Source organism: Oncorhynchus tshawytscha, linkage group LG23 (assembly GCF_018296145.1).
Source record: "Oncorhynchus tshawytscha isolate Ot180627B linkage group LG23, Otsh_v2.0, whole genome shotgun sequence".
Taxonomy (NCBI): Eukaryota; Metazoa; Chordata; class Actinopteri; order Salmoniformes; family Salmonidae; genus Oncorhynchus; species Oncorhynchus tshawytscha.
This window is the reverse complement of record NC_056451.1, coordinates 8,721,371-8,744,138: the sequence shown is the minus strand read 5'-3', so window position 1 is coordinate 8,744,138 and position 22,768 is coordinate 8,721,371. Positions and strand designations below refer to the sequence as shown.

Genomic DNA, 22,768 nt, shown 5'->3' with positions numbered 1-22,768 from the left:
TTTTGTCTATAATGGAGTGGCAAGCCAATCTCTGTAAATATTGTACTTTTGTACTTTAAAAAAACAAAATTGTGGCATTTTTGTATTATTATTTTGGGGTTTGACTGCTGTGAGGGTTGATCACTTACATCTTGTTGTCTTGACTCTCAGAGTTGCAAAATTGTGATGAAAAGTCAGATTTTTGTCTTACAGTTAGCAAGCTAACAGGCTATTTGAATTCAAATAATACAGCCCTGGCTTTATTGTTTCATCTGCCGGGAAGAATTACAACAAGTACTGGATGCTGTGTCCAGCGATGGCAGAAGAGGCTCAGGGACTGAACTTAACCACTGCCAAGATGTGGTGGCTTTTCGGGCACTTTTCAGCAGCCGCGGCATCACCCAGTCAATGGAGGACCAGTACTTACAGAAGAGCGGGTCATATGGAGGAAAAGCAAATGTGGTGCACTGATAAAGCGCCTGTTTGTCAGACTGTCTTTGTTTCTGTCTGGCTATTCTATTGATGCCCCCTCCCTCCCCTGAAGTTACACTGCCTTTCCAATCCAAACTGCCTCATCTCCCAGCCTTTCATCCCATGCCAAATAGAGACATTTAATATCCATCTCTACCCTCAAAATTGTAATGTGTTGTTTCTTTGTTTGGCTTTCAGATTATTTTCTGTAATGAAAAGCACTATTCAAGTTAAATGAATGATTATTAACACATTATCTGGGTCCTGTCTTATCCCCTGTTTTCTCCCCCTCTTATCTCGAAGGTGTAAAATCGACGAGGAGGTGACACACAAGGCATGGTTGAACCGCTCAAACATCCTGTTTGCGGGGACAGACAAGTGGTCGCTGGACAGACGGGTGTCGCTGGTCAACAGTAACACCAGTGACTTCTCCATCCAGATAGAGAGGGTGGAGGTGGCTGACGAGGGGCTGTACACCTGCAGCTTCCAGGCCAGCAACAAGCCCCGCATAGCCCACGTCTTCCTCATCGTCCAAGGTGAGTCCCTGGTGGGGGGGAAGATGGGGTAGGATAAAACATTGTTTTAAATCTCAAGCCCAAATCATCCCAAAGTGTCTGACGTTGGTTGCGTATACCGGTGAATTCGTCAAAGGATATTTAAAACATGCTAATTTGGGGGATATGGACTTGGTCTTTGGACAAGGAAAGTTAGTGAGTTATGATTTGGTGACAGCAGCCAGGGAAAAACAAAAAAAGCATGGCTTTATCCATCTCTTTGTCCAAATGTTGTTTACAGGGTAAGTAATCACATATTTAGGTGTATTAGCCCTTTAATTGCTATATTTGAATGTCTTTACAGCACATACAGCACCTGGTTCCGTAATGGGCATGTACCACTTTATTTACGGGATTATTTATTCACCTCCAGGTTTTAGTCCAGCAATTGTAAACACAGCTTTACTTTTACTTTACAAAAAAAATGTAAAGTGACCCAAGGCCTTTGTTAGTGTTGTGCAGTGGATGGAGCCTTGGTCTGAGTAAAGAAAGTAGCCAACTGAGTCCTTAGCAACTGTGCCTCGAGCCAATACATTAGCACTGATGCAAGTTTACCTCAGAACTGAGAGGGGTGGGTAGATCCTGGGGTAAGTTGGTAAGACCATATGGGCGTACAGGGGGCTGTCCAACTGCCTGACTGAATAATTGACAATGCAGGACCAAATCTGGGTCTATCGTCAAGGCAACGGTGGAGTGAGTGAGAGTTTGACTGATCCTGAATGACGTTATTTATTGGCGCCCGGCTGCTCGGCTGATGGATTGCAGACCTTTTCTCCCTGTATGTGTCAATTGTTATGTATATTGTACCTTGTGTACTAGCATATTGCAATAATACAAGACTGGTGGAATAAAAATGAAAAATATTAGGCTATATATCAACTGGCCAACAGACATACACACACATACCATGTTGCTGCAGATGGAGAGAGAGAGAGCAATCTGGGAAAGTTTCAGCAGTTGTGTGTGTGTGTGTGTGTGTGTGTGTGTGTGTGTGTGTGTGTGTGTGTGTGTGTGTGTGTGTGTGTGTGTGTGTGTGTGTGTGTGTGTGTGTGTGTGTGTGTGTGTGTGTGTGTGTGTGTGTGTGTGTGTGTGTGTGTGTGTGTGTGTGTGTCTGTATATAGGCAGGGTACAGGCAGCATTACCCAGAAGGCTAAGCCAGCCGCTCTCCAACAGACTGTTCACATAGTGCAGGCGCCAAGGAGAGGCATTTATCCGCAGGGCAAACGGGCACACAGATGACCATGTTTCCCTAGTTTCCAAGTCGCCTCACATTTCAGTCTAAGCCGCGATATCACACAAAATAATTACACCCCAGAGTCACTGCATCAAACAGTGATTGCCATGGTGGGTTAGCGATGGCTCCAATCTTTGCTTTATCACGAGAGTATTTTCGCCTGGCCAGATAGTTAAAAATGGGATCCAGTAGTTAGATGCTTCGCAGAAAAACAGCCTCATGGCCAAGCTCATTAAAAGCAACGATAATGGGCCATTTAAATTCAAGGGCCATCTAGTTATCTTTCTAACTATATGCATAGTGCCTGCACTGGAATGGCAATTTAGAACAAAACAGCATTTGACGGTGGTCATGCTGTGAAAAGAAAAAACAAGGCAACTGCCAAAGACAGAAACTTCTAGACCTTGAGTGAAGGTTTCCATCCCTATATTCAACACCAAAGTGAAGAACATTCTATAGCTTTGTCTTGTTATAATAGTAGTCAGAGAATCAGTGTTTGTCATTGGTAATATTGTTATTTTTGTAACCCCTTACTTTTATTCTTGACACTTCAGTTTTATATCTTGTTTTTGGTAGTGCAAACAGTGAGGGGAGGGCAGCTTAGGTCTAGTTTCTATTTTTTGTCAAGTCATGACTGTCAATAAAACCCAACTCTTTCGTCTTGCAGTGCCAGCCAGAATTGTCAACATCTCCCAAGATGTGTCAGTGAACGAGGGGGGCAACGTATACCTCTTCTGTCTGGCGGTGGGACGACCTGAACCCACTGTCACCTGGAAGGAGAACAAATGTAAGACGCCCATCCCTGTCTCCTGTCGTAGTACCCAGTCCTCTTGTCTCCTCTCCCAGTTGTCTGTCCCTTTACCAGTCCCTGTCTCCTGTCGTAGTACCCAGTCCTCATGTCTCCTCTCCCAGTTGTCTGTCCCTTTACCAGTCTCTGTCTCCTGTCCTCTGTTCGCTGTCGTAGTCTATACTAACTAGTCCCTGTTCCCAGTCCCTTGTTTCTGTCCTTGTTTCCTGTCATAGTCCCCAACCTTCTGTCCCAGTCCCTTTATTTGTCCCATGTCCACTGTCATCTGCCCTTGTTGCCATTTCCATCACACTCAGGCTGTGGCTGCTAGTTCCCTCTCATACACATCACACACATCACACATAATTATCCACAAATAACGCGTGCCAGCCACAATCATCAGCATCTGTCACCATCCTCACTGTCGCCACCTTTACCATGGCAACAATGCTAATAATGATGTTTGTCATTAGAACACTATTTATGTCTTCCATCATCATCCAAATAAATCACATTGGTTTTGAGGGTGGTCGTGATAAAACGTCTAACAAGCTAATTCATATCCATTTAGATTTGTTTGTGAAATGATTCCTGTCCTATTACCATGTCTGCCACCATCAATGGTAAGATTTTAAATTATTTATTTCATGCTGATGCATCTCATAGAATGTGTTGAGCATGTTGAGGTTACCCTGCTAGGCGTTAGATAGGTTTAGCACGGTGTTACACTGTGTTATAGTGAACTACTGGGGGTGCAACAGCTTGGAAGATAACACACACACACACACACCCTTAAAGTACATTACAGCCACTTGCTGTGCTTGTCTGCAGACCTACAGCATTTCTTCCTTGTCAGCAGTATACTCCCCCACCCTCGTTCCCTCACACACACCCCTTCAGTGGGGATTGTGAGATAGGGCAGCATTGTTATTCTGTGGGAGTCACTGCAGCGAAGCCATGGGCTGCTGGGGGAGTGGTGGTGGGGAGGAGAGAGGGAGGGGAAAGAGAAGGCTAGAGAAACAATGAGAAGAGATATCTGTCCCTCTATTCAGACACTGCAGTGGGTGGGAGACAAAGTGGTAGTGGGGTGTCCCGCCTGGGTGGAGGGTGTCGGGACACACACTTTCAAGACAATCCACCATGCACCTGTCACTCTATTCAAACACTGCATTGGGGGATAGATCACAGTGGGACCCCTACGTAGGTGTAGAGACACACAACTTGAAGACAATCCTCTGCACCTGGTACATTGGGACCGTGGTGACATCATTCCCACGGTCACCAGGGCACTTATTCAATAGTGCTGGCAACAGAAATAGTTTTGAAACGTTTTGCAACAGAAAACAACAGGTAGTCCCTTCCTGTGACAGTCTATTTTCTTCCAATGGATGCCTAATGAATACAACCCAGACGTGTACCACCGTGAGTCTGTGACATGTACACACAGCTCTGAGTACTGCTCCTGCCCACTTTATATCTCACTGATACCATCTCCATCTCCCATTCACACTCTTTCACAGACATCACCTGAACCCCCATTAAATCTGAGACTTCAAGCTCTTATCATTGGACATCCCATCCATTAGACGCGCACGCACACACACACACACACACACACACACACACACACACACACATACATACAAACAGCACTCCACATCGATGCTCTCTGGCCCACCCACTCCATCGCATCGCATCAGACTACATTCACTATGGTCTCAGTTAAACAAACAATGTCTGACAGATGCTCGACTACCGCTGATAGAGCTAGAAAGAACCAGACCACCTCTGCTACAGATACACTCCACTGCAATAGAACTCAAAAGGCTCTGACTGAGTCTGACTGCTCAGTGCTCCTAAAGTGTCAACGTGCTATAGGGAAATGGACTACAGTTTCACTGCAGGGCAGATCTAAACTTTGACCTCTTTCCTTTCAACCATCGGTCTGGCTTCCTCTTTTCCCCTCAGGTCTAATCTAAGTGTTTGGTTGGTGGTGGAAGTCCAGGTCTGTGTCTGAAATGGCACCCCCACACATCTCCGTCAACGATGGCTGAGCACCCAACTCCGCCCCTGGGGAAGAAGGGAAAGCAAAGGAAGGGAAAGAAGCTAGGGATACAAATCACTGAGACACAACCAGGGCTGCAGAGGACTAGCCTAATATCTTATAGACGGCATCTAGAAAGGAGAGAGAGAGAGAGAGAGAGAGAGAGAGAGAGAGAGAGAGAGAATAAACAGAGAAAGAGAGAAACGGAGAGGCAAGAAAAGACAAAGAGAATGAGTGGTCAAAATCGAAATAAAGAGAAAGGCACGTCCATTATTGACAGCAACCCTGGAGCAATGCCTTGCTCAAGAGCAGATTGGCAGGTTTGTTTCACCTAGTCGGCTCGGGATTCAAACATGCAATCTTTCAGTTACTGTTTGGCGGCAGGTAGCCTAGTGGTTAGATCATTGGCCCAGTAACTAAAAGAGTGCTTGTTCGAATCCCCAAGCCAACTATGTGAAAAATATTGGTCAATCTGCCCTTGAGCAAGGCACTTAACCCTAATTGCTCCAGGGTCGCTGTCAACAATGGCTGATCCCTGGCCATGACCCCACTCTCAGGGGGATTGGGATAAGCAGAGAACACATTTCCATGTCATACTTGTACAGGTTACAAACTTGTACATGTGTGAAACAGGACAAATATAAGCACCCCCTATTTTATATGGTGCACTACTTTTAATCAGAGCCCTAGGGGAGTCCTCTTGGGTCCTGGTCAAATTAATGCATTAAAGAGGGAATAGGGAACTGTTTAAGAGACCTTTTGCCTTTTGGGATTTGTTCTTAACTGACTTGCCTAGTGAAATAAAGATCAAATTTAAAAAATGATCACAAATGATCACAAAAGCCCTAGGTCTTCCTCCAGTAGTGTCTGTGTAAGCGTCTGATGGAGCTGCAGTGTTGTACAGGCCATTGTGAGAGCCATGAGAATTCACTGGAGGACAGATTCCCTGATATGACCTCCCCGTGGAGGAACGGTCAGAGACAAGTCAGAGGGAGGCAGGGAATGAAGGGGGGGTGGTGCTGTGTACTGACACATTACATCACACAGCTGCTGAGAATGAAAATAGCCACAAAAGTGCACATGAAATACCCCAACCGGACCGACCTATCTCTTTATTTTGATTTCAACCAGTCGTTCACTTTCTGTATCGTTTTGTGTTTCTCTCTCTCTTTCTCTCTCTCCCTCCTTTCTAGAAGCCGTCTATAATATATTAGGCCAGTATATTTAAATATTTCTTCTGCCGCCCTGGTTGTGTCTCAGCGATTTGGATCTCTGGCTTCTGTCCCTTCCCTTGCCTTGCCTTCTTCCCTGGGGGCAGAGTTGGGTGCTCAGCCAGCGTCGTCGGGGATGTCACAGGGGAACCAAATGTATTAGGCTAGTGTTATGAGTGAATAACATTGCTGTAAACCCCCAGCGCGTCTCGCCACCGCTGCCACTACTCGCTACAGGGTGGCGGGCGGCAGGCTGTATCGCCACTGCAGCAGCTGCAGATAATCATCTCCAGCTCAGTAGCAGCAGCTAATAATCCCCCAGTATAATCTTCAATTGGAACCTCCGCGCTAATCTCTTACAGGAATTATTGCTGCAGTTTAGTGTGTCGTGCGTCAATTGTTACGCGGGTTTAGGTACATGTGTGTTTGTGGGGGGGCAGGGGGGGTTTGCTCGACAACACTGGGTGTGTGTGTGTGTGTGTGTGTGTGTGTGTGTGTGCGTGCGTGCGAGTGTGCGTGCGTGTGGAGGCCAGTGGTCCACTGACTGGCTGGCTTTTTAAAATGTGTTATTCTGATAACTGAGCAGCAATTTAAGCTGTGGATTTCCTTGTTAGCAGACAGATTATGTATTATGTCGTGTTCCACAGCCTGACTTCTTTAATGGGCAAAATTAGAGAAAAGCTTAATGGTGTTGGAGCTTGGAGGCTGCCAGAAACATCTAGCTGTGTGGAGCATCCATTCCCTTACATGGATGAAGCCAATATATTCTAGCCAGCCGGTCTCTTTGACTCGGTAAAGACTTTTTCCGTCACGTTGCCATAGGACAACGAGGGGTGCCGAAGTGAGCGACAGACTAATTCGCTTGTCAGTGTACTAGGGAGTTTTGTCAAACACCACGTAACAGCTCCATTTTGTTCTTACTGCATAGTGACTCACACACTGTTACCCCTGTCGAGTTTGGTGTGGCCAAATTCGTTTAAAAATAAATACCTATTTATTTCTGTAGAGGCTTTGTGAAGGAGTGATGTAACATTGTTGTCAAGCCTCAGTCCCTAGCTTCAGTATTTGTTGCTCATGGACATACAGTAACATCCCAACACAGATCTAGGATCAGCTTCCACCTCCTCCAATCCACACCTGGCAAAACCCCCAAACGGACCATAAATCAGCATCTAGGGCAACTTTATTCTACATCTGGGTCGTGTTCATTAGGCACCAAATGGAAGGAATATAATTTGATCTCTGAGAAATGAAGCTAATTGATTACACCCAAATTGGCCATTTTAATTTATAGTATTCATGTAATTTCCAATAAATATAGTACCTAACATTCAATTTAGACCATAATTATTTCTGACAATGAGTAAGACAGGAGGAATCCTGTCAGCAGTTACCCACAGACCACAGACACCAATCCCACACCAACAGGAATTATCAGCAGTCACCCACAGACCACAGACACCAATCCCACATCAACAAACAGTATACAGTACCATGTCTCTCTATCTCTGACAAGTAGTATGGAGCTGCTGCTTGTGGTATTGCTTCTTCAACCTTTGTGATTCTGTTTATGGTTTCATTCCCCATTGAAGTCACTTTTATTCTTTACCATAAATGATTGTGAAGGTACCAAGTTTTTCCCACTTGATGCCACTATTCCTGCTGCTGCCACCACAACCTTTTCATCTCATCATGAGGAAAAGCTATTGGTTTTCTAACCCAAAGTTGAAAATAAAATATTGTGATCCATTTGTGACCAACCGGTTCAATTCTGATTCTGTCTTAAGTAGCAACATTTGAAATGGTGTTCTTTACATAGGAAATGATATATCCTACACTACAGTTGAGGAACAATGGGAAAGTAATGCTGCTTTGAAAGTTGATAAACTTGTAACCCCACTTCTGAGAAAATAGCCCTGGAATGTTTTGGTACACGCACTGGAGAGTTCTTCTTTGTCTACACCCATCCAGCATCATTCACACCCTCTTAAGCCTTAGCCCCGCCCATCTCTTTAAGGATTCACATACATGACATCGGCAGCCTGGTGGCCTGAAACAGCATGACTGGTCTATATTAACACCAATAAACCCATCAGTTTAAAAATGAATTTACGAACCAGGCAACTTATAGCAACTTTCTTAACAATATTTTGGTTTGTTTCTAGCTTGTTAGCTAGCGAGCTAACGTTAAGTTACAGGAAAATAAACTCACAACACAATCATCATTTACAAGTTAACGGCAAGCTAATTACAGAAAATAGCTTACGGTTGCGAATGTGACAAAATAAAAGCAGGGCATTCTACCAGAGAATTTTAGAACTTGGTCATGTCTCGTTGGCCCAACGTTATATCCTAATTTGACTTTAATGCAGGTAATGTTGTTCTTCATGTTACCGTCGCTGGAAAACCCACACTATATCAAATCAAAGTTTATTTGTCACATGCACAGAATACAGAATGTGTAAACGGTACAGTGATATGGTACCTTGCATAGTGGAGTATTTTGTTTAGACCTGCAACTAGCTAACTAGCTAAACAATGAACCATAATCCCAACTCATAATGTTACTACGCTACATCAACCTGCAGGTAGCTAACCAACTAGATTCAACGTTAGCTAGCTAGCTAGCTAACATTAGGCTATAGGTAAATGCAAATGGCTCTGAGATACAAATAATATTACTACACAGATCATACACGTAATGTTAGCTAGTCGATGGACACAGCAACTCACTCCAGGGTTTTTTGTTATTTTTTTACTATTTTCTACATTGTAGAATAATACTGAAGACATCGAAACTATGAAATAACACATATGGAGTCATGTAGTAAGCAAAAATGTGTTAAACAAATCTAAATCTATTTTATATTTGAGATTCTTCAAAGTAACCACGATCTGCCTTGATGACAGCTTTGCACATTCTCTCAACCAGCTTCATGAGGTAGTACCTTGTTAAAAGTTAATTTGTGGAATTTCTTTCCTTCTTAATGTGTTTGAGCCAGTTGTGTTGTGACAAGGTAGTGGTGGTACACAGAAGATAGCCCTATTTGGTAAAAGACCAAGTCCATATTATGGCAAGAACAGCTCAAATAAGCAAAGAGAAAGGACAGTCCATCATTACTTTAAGACATGAAGGTCAGTCAATCCGGAAAATGTCTTTGGTCTGATGAGTTCAAATTTGAGATTTTTGGTTCCAACCGCCATGTCTTTGTGAGACACAGAGTAGGTGAACGGATGATCTCTGCATTTGTGGTTCACACCGTGAAGCATGGAGGAGGAGGTGTGGGGTTGCTTTGTTGGTGACACAATCAGTGATTGATGTAGAATTCAAGGCACACTTAACCAGCATGGCTACAACAGCATTCGGCAGTGATACGCCATCCCATCTCGTTTGCGCTTAGTGGGACTATCATTTGTTTTTCAACAGGACAATGACCCAACACACCTCCAGGCTGTGTAAGGGCTATTTGACCAATAAGGAGAGTGATAGAGTGCTGCATCAGATGACCTGGCCTCCACAATCACCCAACCTCAACCCAATTGAGATGGTTTGGGATGAGTTGGACAGCAGAGTGACGGAAAAGCAGCCAACAAGTGCTCAGCATATGTGGAAACTCCTTCAAGACTGTTGGAAAAGCATTCCAAGTGAAGCTGGTTGAGAGAATACCAAGAGTTTGCAAAGCTGTCATCAAGGCAAAGGGTGGCAACTTTGAAGAATTTGTTTAACACTTTGTTGGTTACTACATGATTCCATATGTGTTATTTCATTGTGTTGATGTATTCATTATTATTTTACAATGTAGAAAATAGTAAAAATAATGAAAAACTGAATTCCACACTGACTTTACGGAATTCAGAAGCACAATTTCATCATTTGGTCAGATATGCTTGCATGTGTACTGTTAGTGTTTGTTGCTAGCACGTCATACCTAAGTTTGCATATCTTGCCAATGAAAGGTCTTTCAAGTAGTTGGCAAAATCGGTGTGTTTTGTGAGGAATGAGCCATCTGATTCAATCAATGATGGAGCCGAGTTTGCCTTTTTTCTGTAGACTGTAGACAGGGGTTTCATACAACAGGCTTGTGTTCTCTTTTCGACTTCCTTCGCATATTTGCAATCAAACTCTAGAATCTTCTTAGCTATCATAATCTGCTTCAACCGGGAATTCCACTGATTTCAAAACTCTGTCCTGCAGAAAGTGGAGCGCAATGCTATTGCAGTTATTTGTGATATATTTTTTAAAAGCTGCGTTAGAATGTATGACCTACACATACTGAGCAGCCATTTGTTATAGACAGAAGCGTGCTACATGTCAGACCAATCTGAACTCATCTCTTGGCATGTCCAGCCCATCCATTATCTCAGCCAATCATGGCTAGCGGGAAGGTTCCTGACTTTTTCCATGGCTAAATCAACAAGTCTCGTAATTTAACTATTTTATTCGTATTTACAGATGGCATAGTTTGTTATTACTGCACATGAAAGGTCAGATGTTTCAGAACGCACTTCTGCCCAAACAATTCATGTTTATATTCAAATAACTCTCCTGTGAAGTAGTGACGTGCGACATATGCCTAGTTTCCTGAAACGAGTCACATTTAATAAACACAAGAGACCAGAAAAATTTATAAAAGGGTGTGGTGGCAGTATTAGCAACAGTGGCATCTAGTGGGCAAAACCTGGTATTTTCACACTAATTTATTTAATTGACCTTGAACAAATACACATCTCAGCGTGTGATAACCTCTGGCTTCTATCCTTTGACCCTGTCCTTTGTCCAATCAGATGGTCTAATGAGTGAGGGGGAATTCCTGGACATAACAGAGATCAAGCGGCATCAGGCGGAGGAGTTTGAGTGCATCACCAACAATGGAGTGACGCAGCCCGACATACGCAAAGTGAAGGTCACCGTCAACTGTGAGTGTCCCTACAAACCAAAAACACATGCATGCACTCACAGACACAGACACACAGAAACAGTCACAGACACAGACACCCCACACATAGATAAGATAATACTATACTGAACAAAAATATAAAATCAACATGCAACAATTTAAAGTATTTTACTGAGTTACAGTTCAGATGAGGAAATCAGTCATTGGAAATAACTTCATTAGGCCCTAATCTATGGATTTCACATGACTGGTTACAGATACCGTTAAAAAAATGGGCCTCAGGATCTCGTCGCGGTATTTCTGTGCATTCAAACTGACAATCGATAAAATGCAATTGTATTCGTTGTCCGTAGATTATGCCTGCCCATACCATAACCCCACTGCATCCATGGGGCACTCTGTTCGCGATGTTGACATCAGCAAACCACTCGCCTAATCGACGCCATACACATGGTCTGTGGTTGGGAGGCCAGTTGGACATACTACCAAAATCTCTATAATGACTTATGGTAGAGAAATGAACAATCGATGATTTGTCAACAACTCTGGTGGACATTCCTGCAATCAGAGTGCCAAACTGCACGCTCGCTCAAAACTTGAGATATCTGTGGCATTGTGTTGTATGCCAAAACTGCAAATTTTAGTGGCCTTTTATTGTCCCCAACACAAGGTGCACATATGTAATGATCGTGCTGTTTAATCAGCTTCTTGATATGCCACACCTGTCAGGTGGATGGATTATTTTGGCAAAGGAGATATGCTCAATAACAGGGATGTAAACAAATTTGTGCACAACATTTGAGAGAAATAAGCTTTTTGTGCATATGGAACATTTCTGGGATCTTTAATTGGAGCTCAAGAAACATGGGACCATCACTTTACATGTTGCATTTATATTTTTATTCAATGTATGTAAAATATGACTGAATATGTAAGATTCAGTTATGTATCAATATGTATGAATGCAATATCTCACAAGTTTTAGAACACCTACTCATTTTTACTATGTTTTACATTGTAGAATAATGGTGAAGACATCAAAACTATGAAAGAACACATATGGAATCATGTAGTAACCAAAAAGTGTTAAACGAATCAAAATATATTTTATATTTGAGATTCTTCAAATAGCCACCCTTTGCCTTGATGACAGCTTTGACACACTCTTGGCATTCTCTCAACCAGCTTCACCTGGAATGCTTTTCCAACAGTATTGAAGGAGTTCCCACATATGCTGAGCACTTGTTGGCTACTGTTTCTTCACTCTGTGGTTCACTCTGTGGTCCCAAACCATCTCAATTTGTTTGAGGTCGGGGGATAGTGGAAGCCAGGTCATCTGATGCAGCACTCCATCACTCTCCTTCTTGGTCAAATAGCCCTTACACAGCCTAGAGGTATGTTGGGTCATTGTCCTGTTGAAAAACAAATGATAGTCCCACTAAGCCCAAACCAGATGGGATGGCGCATCGCTGCAGAACGCTGTTGTAGCCATGCTGGTTAAGTGTGCCTCGAATTCTAAAGAAATCTCAGACAGTGTCACCAGCAAAGCACCCCCACACCATAACACCTTCTACTCCATGTTTCACAGTGGGAAATACACATGCGGATATCATCCATTCACCCACACCGTCCCACAAAGACACAGCAGTTGGAACCAGAAATCTCAAATTTGGACACATTTCCACCGGTCTAATGTCCATTGCTCATGTTTCTTGGCCCAAGCAAGTCTCTTCTAATTATTGGTGTCCTTTAGTAGTGGCCTCTTTGCAGCAATTCGACCATGAAGGCCTGATTGCATTAGTGTCGAATAGCCCACCGATATGTAACTTTTCAGGGAAGTTAGGAACCAATATACACAGGCAGTTAGGAAAGCAAGGGCTAGCTTTTTGAAACAGACATTTTGCATCCTGTAGCACAAACTCCAAAAGTTCATGGAGACTAAGAGCACCTCCTCCCAGCTCCCCACTGCACTGAGGCTGTCACCACCAATAAATTGAGAATTTCAATAAGCATTTTTCTACGGCTGGCCATGCTTTCCACCTGGCTACCCCTACCCCGGTCATCAGTCCTGCACCCCCCACAGCAACTTGCCCAAGCCCCTCCCCCATTTCTCCTTCACCCAAATCCAGATAGCTGACATTCTGAGAGAGCTGCAAAATCTGGACCCCTACAAATCAGCCGGGCTAGACAATCTGGACCCTCTCTTTCTAAAATGATCCGCCAAAATTGTAGCAACCCTTATTACAAGCCTGTTCAACCTCTCTTTCGTATTGTCTGAGATCCCAATGATTGGAAAGCTGCCGCGGTCTTCCCCCTCTTCAAAGGGGGAGACACTCTAGACCCAAACTGCTACAGACATATATCTATCCTACCCTGCCTTTGTAAGGGCTTCGGTAGCCAGGTTAACAAACAGATCACCGACCATTTCGAATCCCACCGTACCTTCTCCGCTATTCAATCTGGTTTCCGAGCTGGTCATGGATGCACCTCAGCCACACTCAAGGTCCTAAACGATATCCAAACCGCCATTGGTAAGAGACAGTACTGTGCAGCTGTATTCATCGACCTGGCCAAGGCTTTCGACTCTGTCAGTCACCACATTCTTATCGGCATACTCAACAGCCTTGGTTTCTGAAATGACTGCCTCGCCTGCTTCACAAACTACTTCTCAAACAGAGTTCAGTGTGTCAAATCAGAGGGCCTGTTGTCTGGACCTCTGGCAGTCTCTATGGGGGTGCCACAGTGTTCATCCTCAGGCCAACTCTTTTCTCTGTATACATCAATGATGTCGCTCTTGCTGCTGGTGATTCTCTGATCCACCTCTATGCAAACGACACCATTCTGTATACATCTGGCCCTTCTTTGGACACTGTGTTAACTAACCTCCAGATGAGCTTCAATGCCATACAAGTCTTCTTCCGTGACGTCCATCTGCTCATATATGCAAGTAAAACTAAATGCATGCTCTTCAACAGATCGCTGCCCACACCCACCCGCCCGTCCAGCATCACTACTCTGGACGGTTCTGACTTAGAATATGTGGACAACTACAAATACCTAGGTGTCTGGTTAGACTGTAAACTCTCATTCCAGACTCATATTAAGCATCTCCAATCCAAAATTAAATCTCAAATTGGCTTCCTATTTCACAACAAAGCATTCTTCACTCATGCTGCCAAACATACCCTTGAAAAACTGACTATCCTACCGATCCTTGATTTCGGCAATATCATTTACAAAATAGCCTCCAATACTCTACTCAGCAAATTGGATGCAGTCTATCACAGTGCCATCCGTTTTGTCACCAAAGCCCCATATACTACCCACCACTGCTACCTGTATGCTCTTGTTGGCTGGCCCTCACTTCATACTCATCACCAAACCCACTGGCTCCAGGTCATCTATAAGTCTTTGCTAGGTAAAGCCCCGCCTTATCTCAGCTCACTGGTCACCATAGCAGCACCCACCCGTAGCACGCGCTCCAGCAGGTATATTTCACTGGTCACCCCCAAAGCCAATTCCTCCTTTGGCTGCCTTTCCTTCCAGTTCTCTGCTGCCAATGACTGGAACGAACTGCAAAAATCACTGAAGCTGGAGACGCATATCTTCCTCACTAACTTTAAGCACCAGCTGTCAGAGCAGCTCACAGATCACTGCACCTGTACACAGCCCATCTGTAAATAGCCCATCCAACTACCTCATCCCCGTTATTTATTTATTTTTGTTCCTTTGCACCCCAGTAGCTGTACTTGCACACTCATCTTCTGCACATCTATCACTCCAGTGTTTAATATCTATATTGTAATTATTTTGCCCCTATGCCTATTTATTGCCTTACCTCCCTTATCGTACCTCATTTGCACACACTGTATATTGACTTTTTCTATTGTATTATTGACTGTATGTTTGTTTATTCCATGTGTAACTCTGTGTTGTTGTTTGTGTCGCACTGCTTTGCTTTATTTTGGCCAGGCTGCAGTTCTAAATGAGAACTTGTTCTCAACTAGCCTACCTGGTTAAATAAAGGTGAAATAAAAATTAATTAAAAACACAGTCTCCTCTAAACGTTTGATGTTGAGATGTGTCTGTTACTTGAATTTTGTGAAGCATTTATTTGGGTTGCAATTTCTGAGGCTGGTAACTCTAATAAGCATATCCTCTGCAGCAAAGGTAACTCTGGGCCTTCCATTCTTGTGGCGGTCCTCATGAGAGCCAGTTTCATCATAGCGCTTGATGGTTTTTGCTACTGTATTTGAAACTTTCAAAGTTCTTGACATTTTTTGTATTGGCTGATCTTCATGTCTTAAATGAATGATAGACTGTAATTTCTCTGCTTATTTGAGCTGTTCTTGCCATAATATGGACTTGGTCTTTTACCAAATAAGGATATCTTCTTTATCCCCCCTACCTTGTCACAACACAACTGATTGGCTCAAACACATTAAGAAGTAAAGAAATTCCACAAATTTACTTTAATAAGGCACACCTGACTACCTCATGAAGCTGGTTGAGAGAATGCCAAGAGTGTGCAAAGCCATCAAGGCAAATGGTGGCTACATTGAAGAGTCTGAAATATCAAATATATATGGTTACATGATTCCATATGTGTTATTTCATAGTTTTGATGTCTTCACTGTTATTCTACAATGTAGAAAATATTTAAAAATAAGAAAAACCCTTGAATGAGTAGGTGTTCTAAAACCTTTGGTAGGTAGTGTATATGTCTTAAGAAATTTATATGGCATGTATTTATCAACCTCAACCTTTCTCGACCTTGAAGGTAACTGAGCCTTTCTTTGTCTGAGCTTAACTTTTAATCACTATCGTTGTGTACATATGTTAAAGATTTCTCTCACTTCTCCCTCCTTCTCCCTTGTTCAGACCCTCCCATGATCACAGACGTGAAGAACATGCCAGCCCAGCTGGGCAAAACGGCTATTTTGCGCTGTGAGGCCATGGCAGTACCCACGGCCTCCTTTGAGTGGTACAGAGATGACCGCAGGTAAGAAAAATACCTCCTCCTTCTCCTTTTCCTTCACTTTTTCTCTAATAGGACGGTTTTGCTAGCACAGGCTGGAATATGTTCCAGGATTCATCCAATGGCATTGAGGAGTACACCACCTCAGTCACCGGCTTCATAAATAAGTGCATCAACGATGTCGACCCCACAGTGACCATACGTACATATCCCAACCAAAACGAATAGATTACAGGCAACATCCGCACTGAGCTAAAGGCTAGAGCTGCTGGATGCTGCTGAAATCCCGCTATGCCCTCAGACGAACCATGAAAACGGCAAAGCTTCAATACAGGACAAAGATTTAATCCTACTACACCGGCTCTGATGCTCGTCGGATGTGGTGCGAGCCTACCAGACGGGCCTTCTATGCTCGCATCGAAGCAAGCAACAGTGAAGCATGCATGAGAGCACCAGCTGTTCAGGACGACTGTGTGATCACGCTCTCCGTAACCGATGTGAGCAAGAACTTTAAACTGGTCAACATGTAGGTTCCATCACCGCCTGGTATAAAAACTGCTGGGGCCAAGCTTCCTGCCATCCAGGACCTATATACTAGGCGGTGTCGGAGGAAGCCCCGAAAAATTAACAAAGATTCCAGTCACCCAAGTCATGGACATTTCTCTCTGCTACCGCACGATAAGCGGTAACGCAGCACCAAGTCTAGGTCCAAAAGGCTCCTTAACAGCTTCTACCCCCAAGCCATAAGTCTGCCAAACAACTAATCAAATAGCTAACCCGTACTATTTGCTTTGACCCCTCCCCCCACACACTGCTGCTACTCGCTGTTTATTATCTATGCATAGTCACTTTACACCTAACCTAATGTACAAATTGCCTAGTAAATATTTTCTTAACTCTATTTTCTTAAAACTGCATTGTTGGTTAAGGACTTGTAAGTAAGCATTTCACGGTAAGGCCTGTTGGATTTGGCGCATGTGACAAAAAACATTTGATTTGATTTGACTTAATAGGTTAGGTAGATTTCTTTCCTTTATTGCTAACACATCCAATGGGGCACACCGGGAAGTATTGTAGGTTTAAGTGCTGTTCGATTTTTATTGGAATTGTAACCATTTCCCGCTAAGAGGTGTGTTAATGTTCTCTCTCTTGTCTCTCTCGATGGCAAAGGATTGGATTGTAATGAGTAATATGGTAAAAACTCAGCTCTGTATTGGTAACACATCCAATCCTTTCAAATATAATTAAAATACCATGGGAGAGAGAAAAAGAGAGTGTGAGAGAGAGAGAGAGAGAGAGAGAGAGAGAGAGAGATATAGAGAGAGAGAGAACGCACTCCAATAGGGCACACCAGAGAGTATTGTAGATTTAATTGCTGTTAGATTTTGACTATTAGAATTGTCAGGTGAGGTAGTGACAGAGAGGAGGGGGCTTATAAGTAAGCATTTCACGGTAAGGTCTACACTTGTTGTATTTGGCGCATGTGACAAATAACATTTGATTTGATAGTTTAGGTATATTCTTTCCAGTATTGCTAACACATTCTTTCAGATATAAAGTTATTTCTCTCTCTCCCTCTCTCTGTCGCTCTCCCACCCCCCCACTCTACCCCTCTTTCTCTATCTACCTCCCCCCTCTCTCTCTGCCTCGCCCTCTCTCTCTATCTCACCCAACTCACTCCCTCTCTCCCTTCTCTCTCTCTCTCTCTCTCTCTCTCTGTATCAGGCCGGTAGAGAACGACAATACTCTGAGGATCAAGAACGAGAAGACGCGCTCACTGCTGCTCTTCACCAACGTGACGGTCAAACACTTTGGCAACTACACCTGTTTTGCCTCCAACAGGCTGGGAGCCTCCAACGCCAGCATGCTGCTCTTCCGTGAGTCTCTTAAAGCATTCACACAAACACACATACTTAAGCATGCATAAGTACACACAGCTAGCCACATGCAAACACACACTCATGCATGCATACCACAGGAGGTTGGTGGCACCTGAATTGGGGAGGACGGGCTTGTGGTAATAACTGGAAAATACTGAGTGGAATGGGTTCAAATACATCAAACACATGGTTTGCATGTGTTTGATGCCATTCCATTTGCTCCATTCCGGACATTATTATGAGCTGTCCTCCCCTCAGCAGCCTCCTGTGATGCATACACACACAGACGTCCATACATGTGTCTAAGCTCATTCTACTTCACTCAATCACACAAGTAGTCAAATGTGCATGCACACATACTTAGAGACGCAAACCAATGCAAACATACACCTAGTCACACACTGCATTGCCCCATCCCCATCTCTCTTCCTTTCCCTGCTCACGGTGTTGGATTTCCTCATCTCCCTCCTTCCCCAATCCTCCTTCCGTCTTTCCATCTCTTTATTCGCCACCCCATTACGCCAAAGAGCTTTTCTCCTCCATTTCTCCATCTGTCCTGTCCTGTTCTGCTACCCCAGGAAGTTGTCGTTTCTCTCCTTCTCACTCCTCCCGTCTCGCATTAGCCCTCCCCAATGAGCGATTTCCAACACCGTGTTCTCTCTCTCCCTCTATCCCACCCTCTCTCCCACCTTCCACACTCTGCCATCTTAAGTGAGCCCCTTCATCTCCTCATTTTCTCCTCTTTTATTCCCTCATTCTGCTGTTCTCTCGGCAAGTCTCCCTCCAATGATTCACCCCCAGCCAGTCAGTCTCATACATCCTTCTGCTCCGCCTTGCTCCACTCCCTCCATTCCGCCTTGCTCCACTCCCTCCATTCCGCCTTGGTCCACTCCCTCCACTCCGCCTTGCTCCACTCCCTCCACTCCGCCTTGCTCCACTCCCTCCACTCCGCCTTGCTCCACTCCCTCCACTCCGCCTTGCTCCACTCCCTCCACTCCGCCTTGCTCCACTCCCTCCACTCCGCCTTGCTCCACTCCCTCCATTCCGCCTTGCTCCACTCCCTCCATTCCGCCTTGCTCCACTCCCTCCATTCCGCCTTGCTCCACTCCCTCCACTCCGCCTTGCTCCACTCCCTCCACTCCGCCTTGCTCCACTCCCTCCATTCCGCCTGCCTCTGTGTCTTATCTCTCCCATCATTTGTCCTTCTCCTCTCCTCTTTTACCTAATCTTCATCATTATAAATCATTCATCATCAATCTTCCATCATTATAACAAGCTGTCTGAACCGTCTATACGAATGGGACACAGACTGAAAATCAAACCACTCTGACTAATATCCGATCGCTTCGGGGATGGTTTTACTCTCTGTCCCTGTCATTGCACTCAGACTTCATTTCTATCCCAAAATGTTTGACCTCTTTTTACTTGTAGCTTACGCTTTCTCTGGGTTGTTTCCTTTTTCCCTTACGAATTCTTCTCCACTCTTTCTTCCCTCGGTTTCCTCTCTCCTTCCGGTGCCTGTCCTTCTCTCCCGGGCCCCTTGCCGCAGGGCCGGGAGCCGTGTACGGGCGAGGCGTGGCCGTCAACGTGGGGGTGAGTGCGGGCATCGGCTTCTGGCTTTGCCTCTCTGTCTCTCTCCTGATGAAGGTCTAAGAGCTTTTCCTGGAAGTCCCGTCCCGCCTGCGGAAGGAAGAAGGAATTTCTTTAATTACGAACCCATCACTGTGAAACAAAAATGATATGCATTATTCCAGGAGCCATTGACGCATCGCATCTCACACCCACACCAACTCCCCCCTATTCCTCACCCCACTACCTCCCCCCTTGCTACCTATATTGCCACTATCACCATTATTGCCACTATCACCACTTCATGCTGTTTCCAATGAGGGTCACATTGGTGATGTCTATGATGTCTGTGTTTATTAAGAATGATAATTGTGATGATGATGATGAAAACAGATATTTAACACCAGAATAATACTATTATAAATCTAAATGATGACTGATCTACACTACTGTTGGTCTCATAGACATTTGAAAACTAGGAGTAACAACACTCCTATTTATGGTTGGAACTACTCTATAATAACAATGATTAGTTATTATGATGAGGGTCACGTGACCTTGTTGAAAGCTGTCCATTGGCCCGTTGGCCCTGTGACATTTGACCCTATGATCACACAAGTACCGTTTTATGTTGTTTTTAACCGTGTGGCAGTGTCTAGGACGCGGCTGCTACGATTGATGTCAAAACACACATGAAGGGTGGGCGGTGGGGGTTCTATATAGTCTTCGCCCTTCTAGTGCATCCTTTTGGGATCGCAACCAAGACGAAGCACGTGAGAAGCCCCCCCCCATCGTTAAGGTGGTTTGTGCTCTGTCTCGTGTGTAAATATAATGCAGTACAGAAGCCATGCCGTTACTAGAGGCAGTCTATCCACATCCAACCCTCCCATTGGCAGTGGCTAATGTGGATCCTAATCAAATATCCTAATCAAATATCCAGCAAAATGACATTACCCATCAGCCTCTATTACAGTTTTCATAACCAGGAAGGGACTGTAGAAATAACAATCGTGTCTCCTGCTTTGAAGGCGTTGACCAGTCATCCTCCTTCCTTGTCGCTTGTTGATTAGCATGTACCGGTTAGAGATGTTCCTGTCGTGATACCTCCCTCCCACTCCCCCCCTCCCCTGCACTGTGTCCGTTTTACTCTGCAAGGTTAAACTGCTATAACTTTTTTGGTGTTGATAATAATACTGATGATGTTAATAAGTATTTAAATAAATATGAAAAGTAATTCCATGTGAGAAAAAAAAAAAGAACACATACTACTCCAGAGCTCATGACGAGCCGTGTGTGCTAAAACATATTTTGTACTTAATCCCTCGGAGAAATCGCACTCGTTGAACTGAACGACAACGACAAAAGACGAAGTTGTCAGGTTTTCAAGTTGTGCTCTTTTTGACAAGGATTTTAAAAACACATGGAAGTTGATCCCGATGGAGTCTTTTCACCCAAAAGAGTCCACAGTCAATGAAATGTAATATCGTTTGTAAACGTGTCTGTATTAAAACCTTTGTTTTCATGCTGTTAACCTGTATAAGACATGTTACACATATTACATATATTCAACCAGCTTCCATAGCGTGTCACTCTCCAGACAGACCAGCTCCATGGATAAATGATTTAAAGCGATGTATGTAAAGCAGTGTCCCTGTAAGTCAGTCAGCCCCTGTATGGCAGGACAGGCGCACCAGGAGATAAAGATGTAATTAGCCATTACCTATGGCTGGATAAGCGACAGGGCCTACACTCTCCGGCTTCCCCCAGTGTCCTTCCCGCCAGCCATGGACAGGCCCCATAAATCACGTTCAATCCTGGCCCTGACAGCATCCTCCTCAAGGACACCCTCGTCCCTGTAAAGCAGACGCGGCGCGTCCTCACAAACCACCACACCTGGGCCCTGATTGAACCCCCCCCCAGGGTTCAATTATCCAGCCACTTTACCTGCACAGATCAACCACTGAGACGTGTGCTATGAGGCTCGATGACACCCCAACTACCCATCCGCTGTCTCTCTGTCATGTCCTGCTGTGTCTATGTCTATATGCAAACTTCCCCATAGTGAGCCAACCTGAATGGAGAGGTTGGCTCACACTAGCAACTAGCTGACTACCCACAATTCCTGTGACCTTACAGGAATATGCAGCATCCGTATTCAGTATTCTGATAATAGCTGTCATCTTTTTTTGTTTGATTTCATTTTAACCAACCTGCTAACTAAGATATAGGAAAGGCATCCAATCTGGTTAATCTGTGCTATGATAGTAAAGGGTGCCCCTAACAATCTATTCAAGTATGGAACGGTTTTAGTAATACTATTGTATGAAGTGTGCTAATATATGAAGAGATGTGAAGCTCTAGCAAGAGTGAATGTCCCCTTTAGCAGGAGGCTAGTCAATGAAAACCTGTTTGTCTCACTGAATATAGTGTGATACGTGTTCTGTTGATGCCCGTTGCTCTATGCAATGTAGTCAGTCACTGGTATGTCTGAAGGGCAACAGACAGACCCACTTGTGTTCATCTTGTTTTGCTCAGACTCACAGGACATTGATTGGTATCGATTTTCAAGCACAAGAGCAGGTTGTTTTGGTCAGTGATTCTGTTTTTCCTTCTTTGTCGTTTTCTCTCACTCACGCTGTCTTTCTGTCTGTCTTCTCTCTTTCACATATGTTGTCTCATGTCAGCACCCAGCTCAATTTTATCAGTGGAATGAACTTCTGTATGTACATACTCTGTCCTTGAAGAAAAAACTCAAAGAAAATAACAAAAAATAACAAAAACATACTGTCATGTTTCTCAATGTGGGTTTGAAAAAAAGCATGTAAATGTTCGTTTTGGGGGGACTTTGGAAAAAAAGAAGCTGCATCTTGTGTTTGGGCTTTAGGCTGGGGGAAAGGCTGGGAGATGTGCTTTTAAGTTCATGCAATGGAGGGCGTTATGTATGGTGGGCATTTGTAATAACCCCAAATGAGTTTGAGTGTCTCCGTGAGTTAAATGTGAAAGTTAATCAGACTCTGTGTGGTGCAGAGGACTGGAAATGGGAAAAGGAAGGAAGCAGCAAATGCACTTCCTTGATGGACAGTGGGAAGAAGCCCAGACTGGTACAGACAAAGCTCTGAGGCAGAGGGAGATGGGATGACTCTGACCAGACAGTGAACTCTCC

At 44.1% G+C, this 22,768-nt stretch overlaps 1 protein-coding gene across 2 annotated transcripts in view; it reads left to right on the top strand.

Moving 5' to 3' along the window:
- iglon5 (IgLON family member 5) overlaps nt 1-20,895 on the top strand; it is a 146,246-nt gene extending 125,351 nt beyond the window's left edge. For both annotated transcript variants that reach the window (XM_042304514.1, XM_042304513.1), the window contains exons 3-8: nt 754-986; nt 2,906-3,025; nt 11,066-11,197; nt 16,060-16,180; nt 17,882-18,033; nt 19,586-20,895. In XM_042304514.1, the coding sequence (XP_042160448.1) occupies nt 754-986; nt 2,906-3,025; nt 11,066-11,197; nt 16,060-16,180; nt 17,882-18,033; nt 19,586-19,689 (862 nt within the window). In that variant the 3' untranslated portion in view covers nt 19,690-20,895. The remainder of the gene's footprint in view (nt 1-753; nt 987-2,905; nt 3,026-11,065; nt 11,198-16,059; nt 16,181-17,881; nt 18,034-19,585) is intronic.
- The last annotated feature ends 1,873 nt before the right edge of the window (nt 20,896-22,768 follow it).